The following is a 14,690-nucleotide window of genomic DNA, read 5'->3' on the forward strand; positions in this document are numbered from 1 at the left end:
CAATAATTTAAATGTAATTATGTCAGATTATTAAGAGTTAATGTGTTTGTCAGTGCAACCAGTTACATTTATGCTGCGTTCAAGACAACTCGGAAAATACGAGTCCCGATTTGCAACGTTAAAATTCCAAAACTCGGAATTGGTAAACGCTATTAGGTCGGAGTTTAAACATCCGAGTTGTCTAGAATTATTACATTTTTTAATGCAAACAAATTATGCAAGTGGGAATTGTTGTTCACTGTGTTGACATTCAGTTAGGTACAGATTCAACCATAGAAGAAACGATTGCAGTTCAAGTACCGCCTTCGCTCAACGTTATCAGATATATGATTGGTCAACAGAAAGTGTTAACCTCTGCAATTGGTGTATATCGCTGCACGTCGACCCAACCTCCCCAAACTAGCACAGGGGGCAATGGCGGCCTTCACCGTTGCACGAAGCAGCTCTCGTCTAATAAGTGGGCTTAGGACTTCTTTCGGAGGTTTGGCACGGGTAAAACACGGTGTCGTCGCCGCCGCCACTGCCTCCCAGACTAGTCTACAACAACAATGCCGTCGGTATGCCGTCGGCCATCTGTCCGTGAAGGAGCGGATAGACAAGAAACGTCAAGAGGCTCTGCTCGGGGGAGGTCAACCCAGGATTGATGCACAACATAAAAAGGTAACCTTTGGTAAAACTTGCCTCTCTCTGTTTGCAAATCACTTTATTTATGTATCATTAATTCTAGCTTTAGTGCTGAGGATTTGTTCGGACTAGGTTTCGATCGTATCGACTACTCTTCAGTCGTGTACAACTACTGTAAGTTTTGTCATTGAAGTTAGTTATTCCCAGCCATGGGAAGTTGGTGTACCATTGGGGCTCTCCAAACTCTTATTGTAACATCGGGAACTGAGTCGAAACACGTCTTGTCACCGGGTCAACTCTAAACTCTTCTGGTCACAGGGTTAACTGAACTCTTCTTGTCACAGGGTAAACTGACAGCGAGGGAGCGGATAGAGCTGTTGCTGGACCCCGAGTCCTTCGTGGAATATGACATGTTCGTGGAGCATAGATGCTCCGACTTCGGCATGGAACAGGATCGGAACAAGGTAAACGGGTACAAAGAAGACATACACCGGGGATGTCAACATCATCATCATTATTATTATTTATTTTTTTGGGGGGGTATTTCCAGAAATTATTCTTACAATTTGATTTCCACGTTCAAAGTTTCCAGGTGACAGCGTTGTGACTGGACAGGGCAGAATCAATGGCAGGCTCGTCTACGTTTTCAGTCAGGTAAAACCAATACCGTACAAACTATGGAGACAACCCCAACCCATTAACGTGGGTTCAACTGGGCTGTTATAACCGATTACTAAACATGTGTTGTTGTTTTTTCATGTCAGGACTTCACCGTGTTTGGAGGTAGTCTGTCAGGAGCCCATGCACAGAAGATCTGTAAGGTTAGTACTATGGTCTCAAATGCAAAGCTTGCCAAAAATAAAATGGGAGAAAATGCGGATTTGGGTTAATGCAAGGATTAAATTCAGACTTGAGTGTTTGTGTTCAGGTTATGGACCAGGCCATGATGGTGGGCGCGCCGGTCATCGGGTTGAATGACTCCGGAGGGGCCAGGATCCAGGAAGGGGTTGAGTCTCTGGCAGGATACGCAGATATCTTCCTGGTGAGTTTTTAGACAAAGTAAAAAATAAATGGGCTAAATTGATTGTTGGTAGTATGGTTTTCTGATCAAGTGCCACCATTAACTCCAAGAGTTGCCAGGTGTGTAAACCCTCATTAACCCTTATTAACCTACAGCAGTACAGTATCAGAGTTGATAACTGGGAAACCCTTATTGTGTTCACATAACCATGTAGCTGCAAACAATTTAAAAAAAAAAAAAATTCTTTAATATTGTGTGTGTCTTAGGTATATACTGTGTGAAGTGTAGAAACCTATTTGTGTTCCTTCTCCAGAGGAATGTGCTGGCGTCGGGTGTAGTGCCCCAGATCTCTCTGATCATGGGCCCTTGTGCTGGTGGGGCCGTTTACTCCCCCGCTCTAACAGACTTCACCTTCATGGTCAAGGTAGGGGGGCTCACTAGCCACACTCTAGATTGAATCATAATGCAGACTTAGTAGATAAAGGATGTAAAAGGGAAAAAACATTAAGAAGACCTGCGTGTGTGCATGTATGTCACGCATGCAGCTTGTGTTAGTTGTAATATTGACAATGATTGTTTAAAGGCTTAGGGTTTAAACACAACAGTGAGTGCATTGCTTGACTCTAGTGACTTTTTACTACTTATGCATATATTTTTCCAGGACACGTCATACCTGTTCATCACAGGCCCTGATGTCGTGAAGTCTGTGACCAATGAGGATGTGACGCAGGAGGAATTGGGAGGAGCCAAGACACACACAGCAGTGTCCGGTCAGTCAGCTGTGTTTTATATTCCTTTGCATATGATATTTGGACCAGTTTTCGTGGCAGTGACACCAAGACGCCACTAGATGGTACATTGTACTGCACTTCCTTACTTACAGTCCTCGTCCGCTTTTTACAGGCATTGGACAAATACAATAAAATTCAAGATGATCTACCTTTACTGTTCATAAGCTTGTCATTTACAAGGTGATGGCCTTTCAGCCTAGCCTGGCTTTTGCCAGACCAAGCTCAATCGTAGATTGCACATTGGTCTGGGGAAGCTGCTGTCATTTTCTTCAGCACAAGAGGAGTGATCAACGGGCGGAGTTAAATTGACTCTGTACACAATTGGCTGCTTGCCGTCGCTTCCCTGTCGTCATTGTGTTAAACCACAAATAGCACGCCAGGGGGAAAAGCCAGCTTGCTGATTGGCTCCCGCAAAAACATATCGAAACTAGAAAGAGATGTATTGCTCTTCTCCAGACCCTTCTGCGGGGCAAACTCAAATCGCCGGCAGAATGGGCGGGGCTACCCAGTCTACTTTCAGCCAGGACCGGGATCATCATCAGCACTGTTTTCTTATATTATTCCTGAATTGTAAGAACGTGAGGAAATAAGAGATATTTACAACGTTTGGAAAAGGCAATGCTGAAGCTTGTTTGAGAGTTTAACTAATGATTTATTTATATAATTTACTTGCGGTCAAAATGAAAGATGTGTTAAGGAGCAGGTAGGGGGTCAGGGGTAAAATAAGTGTACAAATTAGGCTGCGGCCATTGGGCCTCGAAACCCAGTATCTTTCAGCTGAGACTTTAAACCCCCTAGCCACCACACTATCCTGCCCCCAAACCCCCTCCTGTTGGGGAATAACGATCTGTATGCGTCTCTCACAGGTGTGGCGCATTACGCGTTTGAGAACGACGTGGACGCCCTGCTCAACCTCCGAGACTTCTTCAACTTCCTGCCGCTCAGCAACCAGGACGCTGCTCCAGTCATGGAGTCCCATGACCCCAGGTAGCCAATCACATTGCCTCGCCTGTGCCACCACACGGAACGGTCAGCCAATCAGCCGTCGCCTTCATTTTGTTCTCTCCCTCCTCTCCTCTGGTCACAGCAACCGGCTGGTGCCTGCGATGGACACCATCGTCCCCTCGGAGACGACCAAAGCTTACGACATGCTGGATATCATTCATGGGGTATAAAGTCATATACAACATTCACTCCCTTAAGCATTATGTCATGTAAATATTTATTTTGCTAATCCTTTTCTTGTGCGAGTACACCTTTTGTCATTGTTTATGAAATTATGCTATCATCTATAGGCACATTTCCACAATGATCATTTATCTTAATTGTTTTGGCAATGCCATTATCTCCCTAAACATTAATTTTCATATACTGTGCTATGTCACATTCTCTAGATCGTGGATGAGAAGAACTTCTTTGAGATCATGCCCAGCTACGCAAAGAACATTGTGGTGGGGTTCGCCCGCATGGACGGGCGCACCGTGGGTATTGTGGGTAATCAGCCCAAGGTGGCTTCAGGTGAGGGAGCGTCAGGGCGAGGTTGTTTTGTATGGAATGGGCCATGCACACCTAGCGGCCGTCTTTGTTCTGAACGCTTGCTGGGTGCGAGAATGGGATTTAGAATTCAACATTCAGTTCTCTCAGCGAGTTCGTGTTTATGACCAGAATGGCTGCTAGGTGATAAGGGTCATTATTCATCCATGTAAAATACATACATTTTCGGGGGGAACCTAAAGCAGCTAAAGACGTGTGTATGCGTGTTTCCCAGGCTGTCTAGACATCAACTCTTCGGTTAAAGGTGCTCGATTCGTGCGTTTCTGCGACGCCTTCAACATTCCCATCATCACCTTTGTGGACGTGCCCGGCTTCCTCCCAGGTATAACAATTAATATCGCAAATGTATCATTAACATTCTTATTTTTTGTTTTAATTTTAACTTAATAAATTTGGATAAATTGGATCATGTGACTTACACTAGTCGTTAGCACTCGTTGGCTCAGACCATAGACCAAAACTCCAAAACTTTAGATCTGGTTCTAGAGTCTGATTTGTTGACCCTCCCCCCTCTATCTCGGACAGGAACGGCCCAGGAGTACGGAGGCATCATCAGACACGGAGCCAAGCTGCTGTATGCGTTTGCTGAGGCCACCGTGCCCAAGATCACCATCATCACCAGGAAGGTGTGTCCGCCTACCTCAGTGTATTTAATGCTGTTTTGGTAGTCAACCCATATCGGTTCTTTAGTGGCCAATGTTTAGAGGGCCTGACTTATCAGTCGACATCAATCAACAGCTAAAAGTGAGTTTGAAAGCTAAACACCAGTGTGTGTGTGTGTGTGTGTGTGTGTGTCACCTGTCCAGGCGTATGGCGGGGCCTATGATGTGATGAGTTCCAAACACCTGAGGGGAGACGTCAACTATGCCTGGCCGTCTGCAGAGGTGGCCGTCATGGGGGCTAAGGTATAAAACGCACAACACAAGCAAATCAATACGCCAAAATTGTGTGTCTGTTCACGGAAATCGTACACTTATGCGCAATTTAGGCATATAGGAATATTTCTGCATGTTAAGGTTCCCATACCAAAGCATGGATGTGTGTCTCTCAGGGCGCGGTCCAGATCATATTCAGAGGGAAGGACAGCCAGGCGGAGGCGGAGGCTGAATACGTGGAGAAGTTTGCCAACCCTTTCCCTGCAGCTGTCAGAGGTAACCCCCCCCCCCCCCCGTCCTCCAGGTCTGGAACTAAACTCTCTGTGGTGGTTGAATAGGCAACCCACAACAGCCATGACTTGACCTGATATAGTCATGTCTATAGTCCGATAAGTCATGTCTTGAATATATAACGTTGGAAGAAATAATTAAAATAAAAAGGTAAAATAATAACGACTTCAAAGATATCTTTATATACAGACCGTAACGACCGTACTACTAAACTCAGAATGTATTGATTAACTGAGGTCAACTTTGACTTTATGTAATGAATCAAGGTCACTTCATATACAAAGTTTAGACCCAGATCGTGGTAGTCGCCTTGTACTGTTTTAAATTGGGCACGTGTGTATCTGTGTCCAGGTTTTGTGGATGACATCATTGAGCCATCGACCACACGGAAGAGGATCTGCAGAGACCTGGAGGTGTTGGCCAGCAAGAAGCAGGTGAACCCCTGGAAGAAGCACGCCAACATGCCCCTATAGGGCAACTGAAGCCTCCACCTCCTCCAAACCCACAGTAGCTCACGGTACTCCTGGGTCAGCTAGATCCAATGGGTCCAGTACCGGACACAGCAATACAGCTTTTGGTAGTGTGTGTTCTTGTCCTCTTGTTGTTTTCCTTTTTGTAGTGTTTGTTGGTTTGGAAATTAATTTACCACTCCTAAGAAAGGCTGCACACAAATACATCTCAACCACCAAATAGACACTAAGAAACGATCTGAGGAAAAACCAGTTGGATCCTATTGCAAGACCCGTTCTAGACCCTCCAATGTACAATAATAATGTATGAAGTTAGCGTTGTGATGTTCTCTAACATCCTGGTTGAAATGGGGGTTTCCATCAAAAAGGTATCTCATCTAAGCAATCTCTTAAAAACATCTGTTAGCTTGAGATGGAAATGTTAAACAATTTAGTACATTGGAACCTTTTCAACAAGTATTAAAAAATGAAACGCCAGTAAACCTGTCTAACCTGGAGAAATATGGAAAGTTATTGAGTATGTGCCTTTTCCATTTGGCAGGCCACACGCTGTCATTGGTCATATAAATCAAACAAATCCAAACCCTTCATATGCTTTGAACTGCCCAAGGACAGTAAAGTCAGTTGCACCCATGTGTACCTAAAATAAATAAAAGCTGATAAAATGTCAATCAAGTCATCTGCATTGTTTTGTCATGGTTGTTTCTTCCAAAATGTTTTGAAGTTTATGCCATGGATACTTTTATCATTCATCTTCAAACAAGCCCTCTGTGAAAGTAGGCTATCCATGAGATCAACACAAAATTATTACAAAAAAATGGTTAAGAATAAAACATTTAAACAACTGGCTCAGGAATTGATTACAGATTTTATTTTATTAAAAAGAATTTAAGTTGGCAGAAAAGATGTACTTTTAGAGCATTTAAGGACGGGTGACGTTAATTGTGCAGCATAAAGACCCAATCAAATTGATATTTACAGGACTGCCAACCCTGCCATAGGGAACACATGATTGATTGCACCAACAGTGGGTTGCGGTAAATATTCGGTCGTAAACAGTCAAACCAGTGGACAAATCCATCAGAAAACAATGGCACGCACCAATCGTTTTGCTTTACATATATTATATATATTTTATATAAATATATGAACCGTTTACATCTAAAGCTGAAACGGGTTGTTGTACACTGGATCGGTTCACCGTGTTGACATTTTGTGTGCGATATGAGCAACGATTCGGTTGAACGTGCCAAACGTTAGCTTAGCTTCCACCGCTAACCGATCACGTGAGGATTCGGAACCGGGCGAGAGAAATCAGAATAAAAGGATGAGTTGTTGAAATGGCTACAATCAAACATACAGCACTTTGGCTCCCCTGGTATCCCATAGCAACAGTGTCTGCTTTTACGTTAGTAACAAAAAGGGTTTGGGTATAAGTATGTAGGCCACAATTTGGCAACAAGATATTCAACAAAGAGCTGTACAAACAGACAACGGAAAAAACACTTGATTTAAAACGTTTTGTACTAAAGCTACAGAATTCAAAATATGTTTGTGTTTTTTTTTTTTAAACATTTCCCCTTCAAAAGTCGTGGTTTGGGGGTGGTGCGCTTTCAAGAGGGCCGAGTTTTTGTCCAAGATCATCTTGTGAGTGTTACTTTCTCATCCAATCACAACACTCAATTTTCCTTCAAGCACAACACAATTACACAAATTCTCAACGTCAGTCTATAAGGGGGGGGGGGGGGGGGGGGAGAAACATTCACCTTGGTGCGCAAATGCCTGTGTATGAGTGTGTACATCTAAATAACCAAAAAAGGTAACCAACACAATACACGTCACACAGCAACCACCACAGACAAGGAATCGGATGGCAAACAGAAGGCGGCAGGGGGGAAAAGATAGATAACATTTACTATTGTTCTCCGGTCCCCCTGTTGGACGAAAACAGAAGGGCTAGAGAGAGAGACACCAGGGGGGAACAAAACAAAAAAAATCTGTTGGGGGTGGGAAGGGTCACTGCCAGGAACCAATCGTCTCTGCATTGGTTGAACAGGGGACGGTTAAAACGGGACGAACCAAGACATTGGTCAACAGTCCCAACGCCGGCTACCAGAGAGTTTCACCAATGCACTTGGAAGGAGCGGGAGGAGGATGGGGAGATAGATGAAGGTCCTCCCCCATTTTGATAGTCTTGACTGGAGGGGGGTCGGGGGTGGGAGGCGGGTTCAGAAAAGGAGCCAATCCTGGTCTGTTGCGATCATATTCCGTCCAATCCAAGAGTCACCATCAGAGGATGACCCCCCCCCCCCCCCCCCCCCCCCCCCCCCCCCGACACTTAGTGGCAGCCATCTTGTTGTAAAGTACGAGAAGAAAAGTCTCAGGAACGTGGAAAAAGTACTCAACCGGTGTCGCTTTAGTCTTATAAAGAGTTTGGCAGCTGATTAAGGATCTCCCCCTCTCCCCCCTCCACAAAAAGACAACCCATTCTTCACCGTGCTGCACACTGGAATCTTTTTCCTTTTTCAGGATCTTTGAATCCCCTCCTCAGAACATGGGCATGCTGAATCCCTGTGGGAGACAAAAGAGAAAAGAGAAGTTCAACTAAATTTGTTAGGAATTATGGTTACGACCATCATTTAACCACATATGATACAAATACTTGAAACATCTGGGTCTACAGTTGGTCTACACTCATGTTCAATCAAAATGTTTACAGATTGAGCCTAAAAAATGTGGCTGTTTGGGGCTCTAAGTGTTCTGCATGCATGTAAACGTTTGAAGTGTCGTGCCTCGAGATTTCTGTGGCATCATTCAAAACATTTCTAATAACGAAACAACCTTTCCCCCCCCACCCCAAAGATCCTCTGCACACACTCACCGACTCGTCCTCAATCATCGCCGCAGAGTCGAAGAAGTCTGGTCTCAACTCCGCCCTCTCGCGTCTGTTCCGAGACGGTGGCTGAGAAGGACAAAACACTTGGTGATTGAAAATAATAATAAAAAATGTTCGATTAAAAATCGAACAAGTAAGGTTGTTGTTAAGAGGGCAAAATAACTATTGAAAAGCCTCCCGAGATGCATTTGAGAGGTCGAAAAAAGATTACAGACAACTTGAATGAAAAAACATGTTTTACTAAACACATTCTAATGCATCAGTAAGAACTTCATTCTGACGGTTGGTTTGTGGTGGCAGGAAGTGACGTCACTGACCAGGTCGATCACCATGGTGTCCTCAAACTCCTCGTTCATGTCCTCCAGCTGACCCCGCGATGACATCATCACGTCCTCGAAGATGGGCTCGGCGTCATCCTCCATCAGACCGCGTCTGATTCACGCCAGAAACAAATCAGTCAGAGTACAGCTAAAGACGTCTGACAAGGATCAGAATCTCCCTGAAAGAACATAGAGTCCGAAATGTCTACAAGAATGTTTACATCTTACATGTTTACATCTCCGGAACATAAAGACCTCTTAATAACGACTCTGCACACCAGAAAACTAGAACTGATGGCACATGTTGTGGATTACAGGCTTTTTTACAGGCTTTACAGAGAATGAAGGCTGGCAATGGTACACACTACAAACCTTTTCAAAATGGAGGCTCATAAATAAAAGAGAGAGAGAGAGAGACAGAGACATCCAAGCCAGGTTTCTGTCAAAGGCACATGTGCGCACACTTACACGGTCTGTCGGACGCCCTGGTTGCTGCGTGACTTGATGTAGCTCATGCCCGAGCGATCTTTCCTGCTGCTGTCGTCCATCTTCTGCTGGCCCAGCCACGACATCTGCATCTGAGGACTGGAGGGAAGCAACACAAACGTTAACAAAAAGGACAAAGGAAAACACAAGCATCTTTAACCTGAGGTAAACGCTATTCATATAGCGATTCTTTTTGTCTGGAGTTAACTATTCTGAAGGGGTACGGGTCAGTTACCACGGTCCGTGACCAATGGACAACCAGGGGGTAACCAGTTCATGGAGTGTGTCACGGTACACGGTACACGTACATCTGCAGGTGTCCTATCTCTCCCTCACTCACTCATAATTCCATGCAGACTCAAAGACTCATTATCAGTGATAATATGTTATTTAGTTATCAAAAATAGTACTTGGCATTGTGTAGCATCTTATGGGTTAATAATGGGTTAACCTAGCGATCGTAAGTGCTCGGCACTTGTTTCTATGAACATCTTCAATGTACCGACAGTGATATATTGTTGTTTCTCTTCTTCTGACTAATTTACTTATTGTTAGTCGCTTTGGATAAAAGCGTCTGCTAAATGCCTAATGCCTAAATGTAAGTGTAAAATGTAAGTTCATCTATATGGGTGAGTGAGTGAATCTTTAGGCTCCTGCCAACTGTGTGACTTTTAAAAGGCGGGTCCAGCTACTGCAGTACCAACTACACTAATGGTCTTGACCATCAGTCTTGCCTTTCCGTCAGGTCGATGGCGCCAGGCTAGGTGCCAGGACACCAATGAAGACTATTCTACCTCAGATTATCGGCGCCTTCTCTGAAAACCTCGCCAAATATCGCACGGACACATCGACTCGTGTAGACGGGAATGAGGTCCCTGAGGTATGTTTGTGTATAGTAGATAATGGATTTATCGACACCTCTTTATGAACAGCAAGGTCATGGCTACTGACGCAATCGTTTCAAGCATCTTTTCAAGCCTGCTTTTTTGCAGGTTCGATAAAGGGACTTCAGACCGAAAATCGTTGCCCTCCGGACTCTTCAGGGGGAGGCGGCCAAATCACTTGTCCTAAGCCCACCCATGAGTGTCAGAGCCGACTACAAACCATTATTGGGAGGGTTTGTCCCCAATGGGCCACTTTCTCAGTTTTTTCCTCAAAATAGCATACCCCACAGAGTATATCGCCACAAGTAAAAGTGCAAAAATGACGATATAAACATGATGATCAATCAATCAAGACACAAACAGGTGGATATCTCGGAAATCCATTGTTAATTTTTTACGTTTGACCCCTCTATTGAAAGATCAGGGCAAATCGAATTGAATGACTCTTGCTATTGCACCAAACGGCCACTAGATGGAGACAAATACAGTGTGTTCTGATTATCGGCAATTGACCTATTTCCGGTGAAACACCCTCTTATGTACTATATATGGATTTGAAACACAGTGTTTAGTTGCAAAATATTATCCGGTTACGGTGGTTTTATGCGATCAAACACGACTTTGATGACAAAAACAACATATATAAGTATAAGTCATTTTATACAGATTCACTCACTCTACTCCTCCCTCGTTCATTCCTCACTCGTTCGCTCCATCCATTTCTCTCCCTGATCCTTCCCTCTCCCTCCACCCGCCCCCCTCTCCCTCTCTCCCTCCACTCACTTGTGTACGAAGTCGTTCTCGGAGCCCGGTTCTGAGTCGGGGTCCGGCAGGTGTTCGGCGGCCCGGTTCTCCCGCAGCACGGTGGAGGTGAGCTGGGGGGGCTGCAGCGGTCCGGGGGTCTGCAGGGTGGTGTCGCTGCGCATCAGCCACGAGCCCTCCACGCTGCTCTCCTCTGCACGCACGCACGCACACACACACACACACACACACACACAAAGCCTCTGAGATTAGAACCCAGCGGTGCCTCAGTGAAAAACATGTCAGGAAGCTCAACTCTCTCCCTTCCCTCCCCCACGAACTTTGGACTCTGAAACCCCCTCCTATTTGCCCCCAAGAGCCCTGGCCCATTTACTTTTTTAACTTTATTGTATATATACTGTGTTGTTTTACTGGGTTTTTTTTTGCCTACCTTTGCACTATGCAGAATTTATTTATTGTAAACATTAATTATTTTATTTCACTTGACCTAATTTGATCCTTTTTCTACTTGTTGCACCGCGGGTCAGAGACAAACGCAATTTCGAGTCCTCCATTTGTCTTGCACATATTTTGGAACTGACAATAAAGCTGGCTTTGACTCTTTGACTGTGACGTCCTCACCCAGTCCTCTCCCCGTTACTCTCAGATCAGTGTCTTCAACATAAACCCCGACTCACCCTCGATGCGCTTCTTGTGCAGCGGCGGCCGGCCCTTCTTGCTGCGCACCGAGCCCGTCTTGCTGCTGGAGCCCGAGGTGACGGACATGCGGTCGCCCTCGTCGCCGCCCGTCAGCAGGCTGTTGCGGTAGGAGATGAGCGGCAGCCACACGTCCTCGCGCCGCTCCGACATCGACTCCGACATGAACTTCTCCAGGTACGAGTGGCTGAAGGGGGGCGGGGGGGGGGGCAAGGGACGGAGACCACAGGATCAGCACCCGACGCACCTCTTGAAGCACAGAGGTGCCGCGACGCACATGCACACACATACACACACACACACACACATATACACACTCACTCAAAAGAGTACAAAAACACAACAGGACACCCACACTCACAAGAGTACAAAAACACACACACACCTCTATAACCACACTGATACATTTTTTGTTGTGTATGTTGTAGACAGACGTATTACAAATGTGAATAGATCCACGACTTGGAATGCAAACACCCACACCCACACACACACACACACACACACACAGATCCACCCGTGCTGTTCCAGTGTACTTACACAGTCTTCTTGTCCTGCCGCAGCAGCTTGGAGGAGAACTCGCTGAGGACCTCCAGGAAGGCCAGGTTGATGGGGGGAAGCTCTGCCCCACGGGGGTTCTGGAACTTGAAGGCAAACTCGATACCATCCCTGGAGAGGGGGAGAGGGGGAGAGGGAGACAGGGACAGGGAGAGAGAGAGAGACAGAGGTGGAATGGAGGGCAGGGAAGAGATGCAGTCCAAGGGAATAAGAAGGAGAGGTAAAGATACACAGTGGGTTATAGAAGGAGAGGGCCGATGGGACAGACAGACAGACAGACAAGAGAGAAATTAAATATATTCAATATATATAAAATCAACCAATTATAAAAATATAGATATTTGTCTATGGCGTAGACCAGTCCAGGTCCGGGGCTCGGCTGGGGCGGGGTCTTACTTGTGTAGCGTGGCGACGGCCTCCCGGGTCTTGATCTGGTCCAGACCGAAGGTGAGGGCGAAGCGGCGGGCCAGCTCCTTGATGCCGCTGACGTGGGACGACGTCCGGTCCAGGTTGGGCCCCTGGTCCTGGAGCAGCTCGTTGAACAGCTGGAGCACACACACACACACACAGGCCACCGCACCGGTCAGTGTGTGTGTGTGTGTGTGTGTGTGTGTGTGTGTGTGTGTGTGTGTGTGTGTGTGTGTGTGTGTGTGTGTGTGTGTGTGTGTGTGTGTGTGTGTGTGTGTGTGTGTGTGTGTGTGTGTGCGTGTGTTCACCTGCTGCAAGCTGAGAATGAGCGTCTTGGCACACTGGATCTTGTCCGTCTGCCTCGTCTTGCTCAGAGTCTCCTTGATGATGTCACCGTAGTCGTTATAGTACTGAGGAGCGGGGAGGAGAACACCACAGTCAGCACTCTCCCACAGATCACATGACACCATCACTTCATCTCATCCACAAACTAGGTGTCCATTGAAGTCTAGGGTCATTTTATCATGTCATCTACTGGGTTTGGGTTCAGTGGACATTAGCTATTAAAGATGCTATTGGTTGAAATAAAAAAACAGGTTCAGTGAGTTCACCACCAGAAGGCTACTCCTAAATTAGATTTCAGTTATTTCTATGAACCAAAAAGTTGATTGAAGTTGGAAAAGTTCCCTTTTGTATAATTTTGCCCAGTCGCAAAATGTATTCAGCTTTCAGATGGATTTTCATTTAAGAAAAAGCTTGGCTGAAGTTTTTGCAGTTGCCTGAGGTTTAATAGTTCATACAAAATGAAAAAAAGCTCTAGGTCGAATGGTTGAATAACTTCAATACCAAGATAAAGTTCAAAGAAATTTCATATACTCATGACTGTCTTTCATTTTCATATATCTGTGCCCAAAAATGTGGCTACTTCTGGTATACGGCTGTATGACGTAGTTATGACACATGCCTGCACTGGTCTTACACGACAAGAATCTCGTCCAATCACATCGCTCTATTGTCGACTGTAACTCATAGCACGGTGATAGGCAACCAGCTTTACTTCTTAGAGGCAAAGCTCTAGCCTAGCCTCTGCGGCAAACCCTCCACAAGCTACGTAAGCGTTTTAAGCAGAGGCCATCCGAAAGATGGACTGGGGAAAAACTGCCCCCCCCTGACTTCCGTTGGACGTTAACAGAGGAGTGGCGTTGGTCTAGCGTGGACCCACCTTCATGTAGTGTTTGAAGATGTCGGCGGCGGCGGGCATGTCCACGATGTCGTAGATGATGAGCTTGCTGAAGGCCGCCAACAGGTTCCTCCTCTTGTGGAGTGCCTCGATCTTGTTCGCCTCGTCCTCCTCGTCTCCTTCTGGGGCCGGACGGAAGGACAGACGGACGGACGGACGGACGCAGGGAGGGGGGGGGGAGGGGGGGGAACGGACGGGACAGGAAACGAGTGGACATTGGTGAACAGGATCCCCCAAACAGCAGTTGATTTGTGTCCTTGGCTTCTTCGATTTGGTTTAGGGTTACAGTGTTGCATCATGTTGAACTATCAATAATATAATACTTTGATAATGCATTGATCTAAATACTGCTAGGGGCAATTCAGTCATTCTTTATTATTATTATGATTAGGGACCTATCCCTACCATCTCTAGACAATCTGATGATCTAGTCAATGATGGGATGTTCTAACTTCCCACATTCATGTTGGGCATTTGGCAACCCGAAATGTTGGGTTCCAATTCCAATGTTTCTTCAACCGCCCTCCGAACAATCGCATGAAACAGTTGAACTACGTTTTGAGGAGTCAACCTCGACATGATACTATAAAGTGGAATGTATAAAATACTGATTAAAAACTAACTTTTGAAATGTGATAATTAATGATAATTAGTGGAAATTATCAGCTCATTTCCAGGCCAAAATAAACATTAAAATACAAAAAAATACAAAAATGACTTGCATACTCGAGTACTCGCTGAGATTCGGACCATTGTGCGTTGTGCGTTTGCTGGTCCTGCTGTATAGTCGTTGGGGGTATTTCCTGCACTTCTA

General features: G+C 45.5%; 2 protein-coding genes across 3 annotated transcripts in view; one reads left to right on the forward strand and one right to left on the reverse strand.

Annotated features, from left to right (window-relative positions):
• The first annotated feature begins 395 nt into the window (after positions 1-395).
• Positions 396-6,297, forward strand: pccb (propionyl-CoA carboxylase subunit beta). Its single transcript, XM_084482591.1, has 15 exons — positions 396-660; positions 969-1,088; positions 1,210-1,278; positions 1,389-1,445; positions 1,553-1,666; positions 1,959-2,069; positions 2,307-2,415; positions 3,303-3,423; positions 3,524-3,605; positions 3,831-3,954; positions 4,205-4,312; positions 4,516-4,616; positions 4,797-4,895; positions 5,042-5,141; positions 5,508-6,297. Exons 1-15 carry the CDS (start codon positions 415-417, stop codon positions 5,627-5,629), a joined length of 1,683 nt encoding a protein of 560 aa, XP_084338717.1. The 5' UTR covers positions 396-414; the 3' UTR covers positions 5,630-6,297.
• Positions 6,298-6,532: 235 nt separating this feature from the next.
• The window catches only part of stag1a (STAG1 cohesin complex component a), a 36,164-nt gene continuing 28,006 nt past the window's right edge, over positions 6,533-14,690 (reverse strand). The window contains exons 23-32 of one of the 2 annotated variants that reach the window (XM_084482635.1): positions 13,859-13,995; positions 12,945-13,046; positions 12,625-12,773; positions 12,211-12,339; positions 11,652-11,857; positions 10,996-11,167; positions 9,311-9,427; positions 8,840-8,954; positions 8,508-8,588; positions 6,533-8,197 (exon numbers count right to left, since the gene is read on the reverse strand). In XM_084482635.1, the coding sequence (XP_084338761.1) occupies positions 8,174-8,197; positions 8,508-8,588; positions 8,840-8,954; positions 9,311-9,427; positions 10,996-11,167; positions 11,652-11,857; positions 12,211-12,339; positions 12,625-12,773; positions 12,945-13,046; positions 13,859-13,995 (1,232 nt within the window). In that variant the 3' untranslated portion in view covers positions 6,533-8,173. Of the gene's footprint in view, positions 8,198-8,507; positions 8,589-8,839; positions 8,955-9,310; positions 9,428-10,995; positions 11,168-11,651; positions 11,858-12,210; positions 12,340-12,624; positions 12,774-12,944; positions 13,047-13,858; positions 13,999-14,690 lie in introns of both variants that reach the window. The other variant, XM_084482634.1, reaches the window with a different exon arrangement.

This window comes from Micromesistius poutassou (assembly GCF_964030765.1).
Source record: "Micromesistius poutassou genome assembly, chromosome: 17".
Taxonomy (NCBI): Eukaryota; Metazoa; Chordata; class Actinopteri; order Gadiformes; family Gadidae; genus Micromesistius; species Micromesistius poutassou.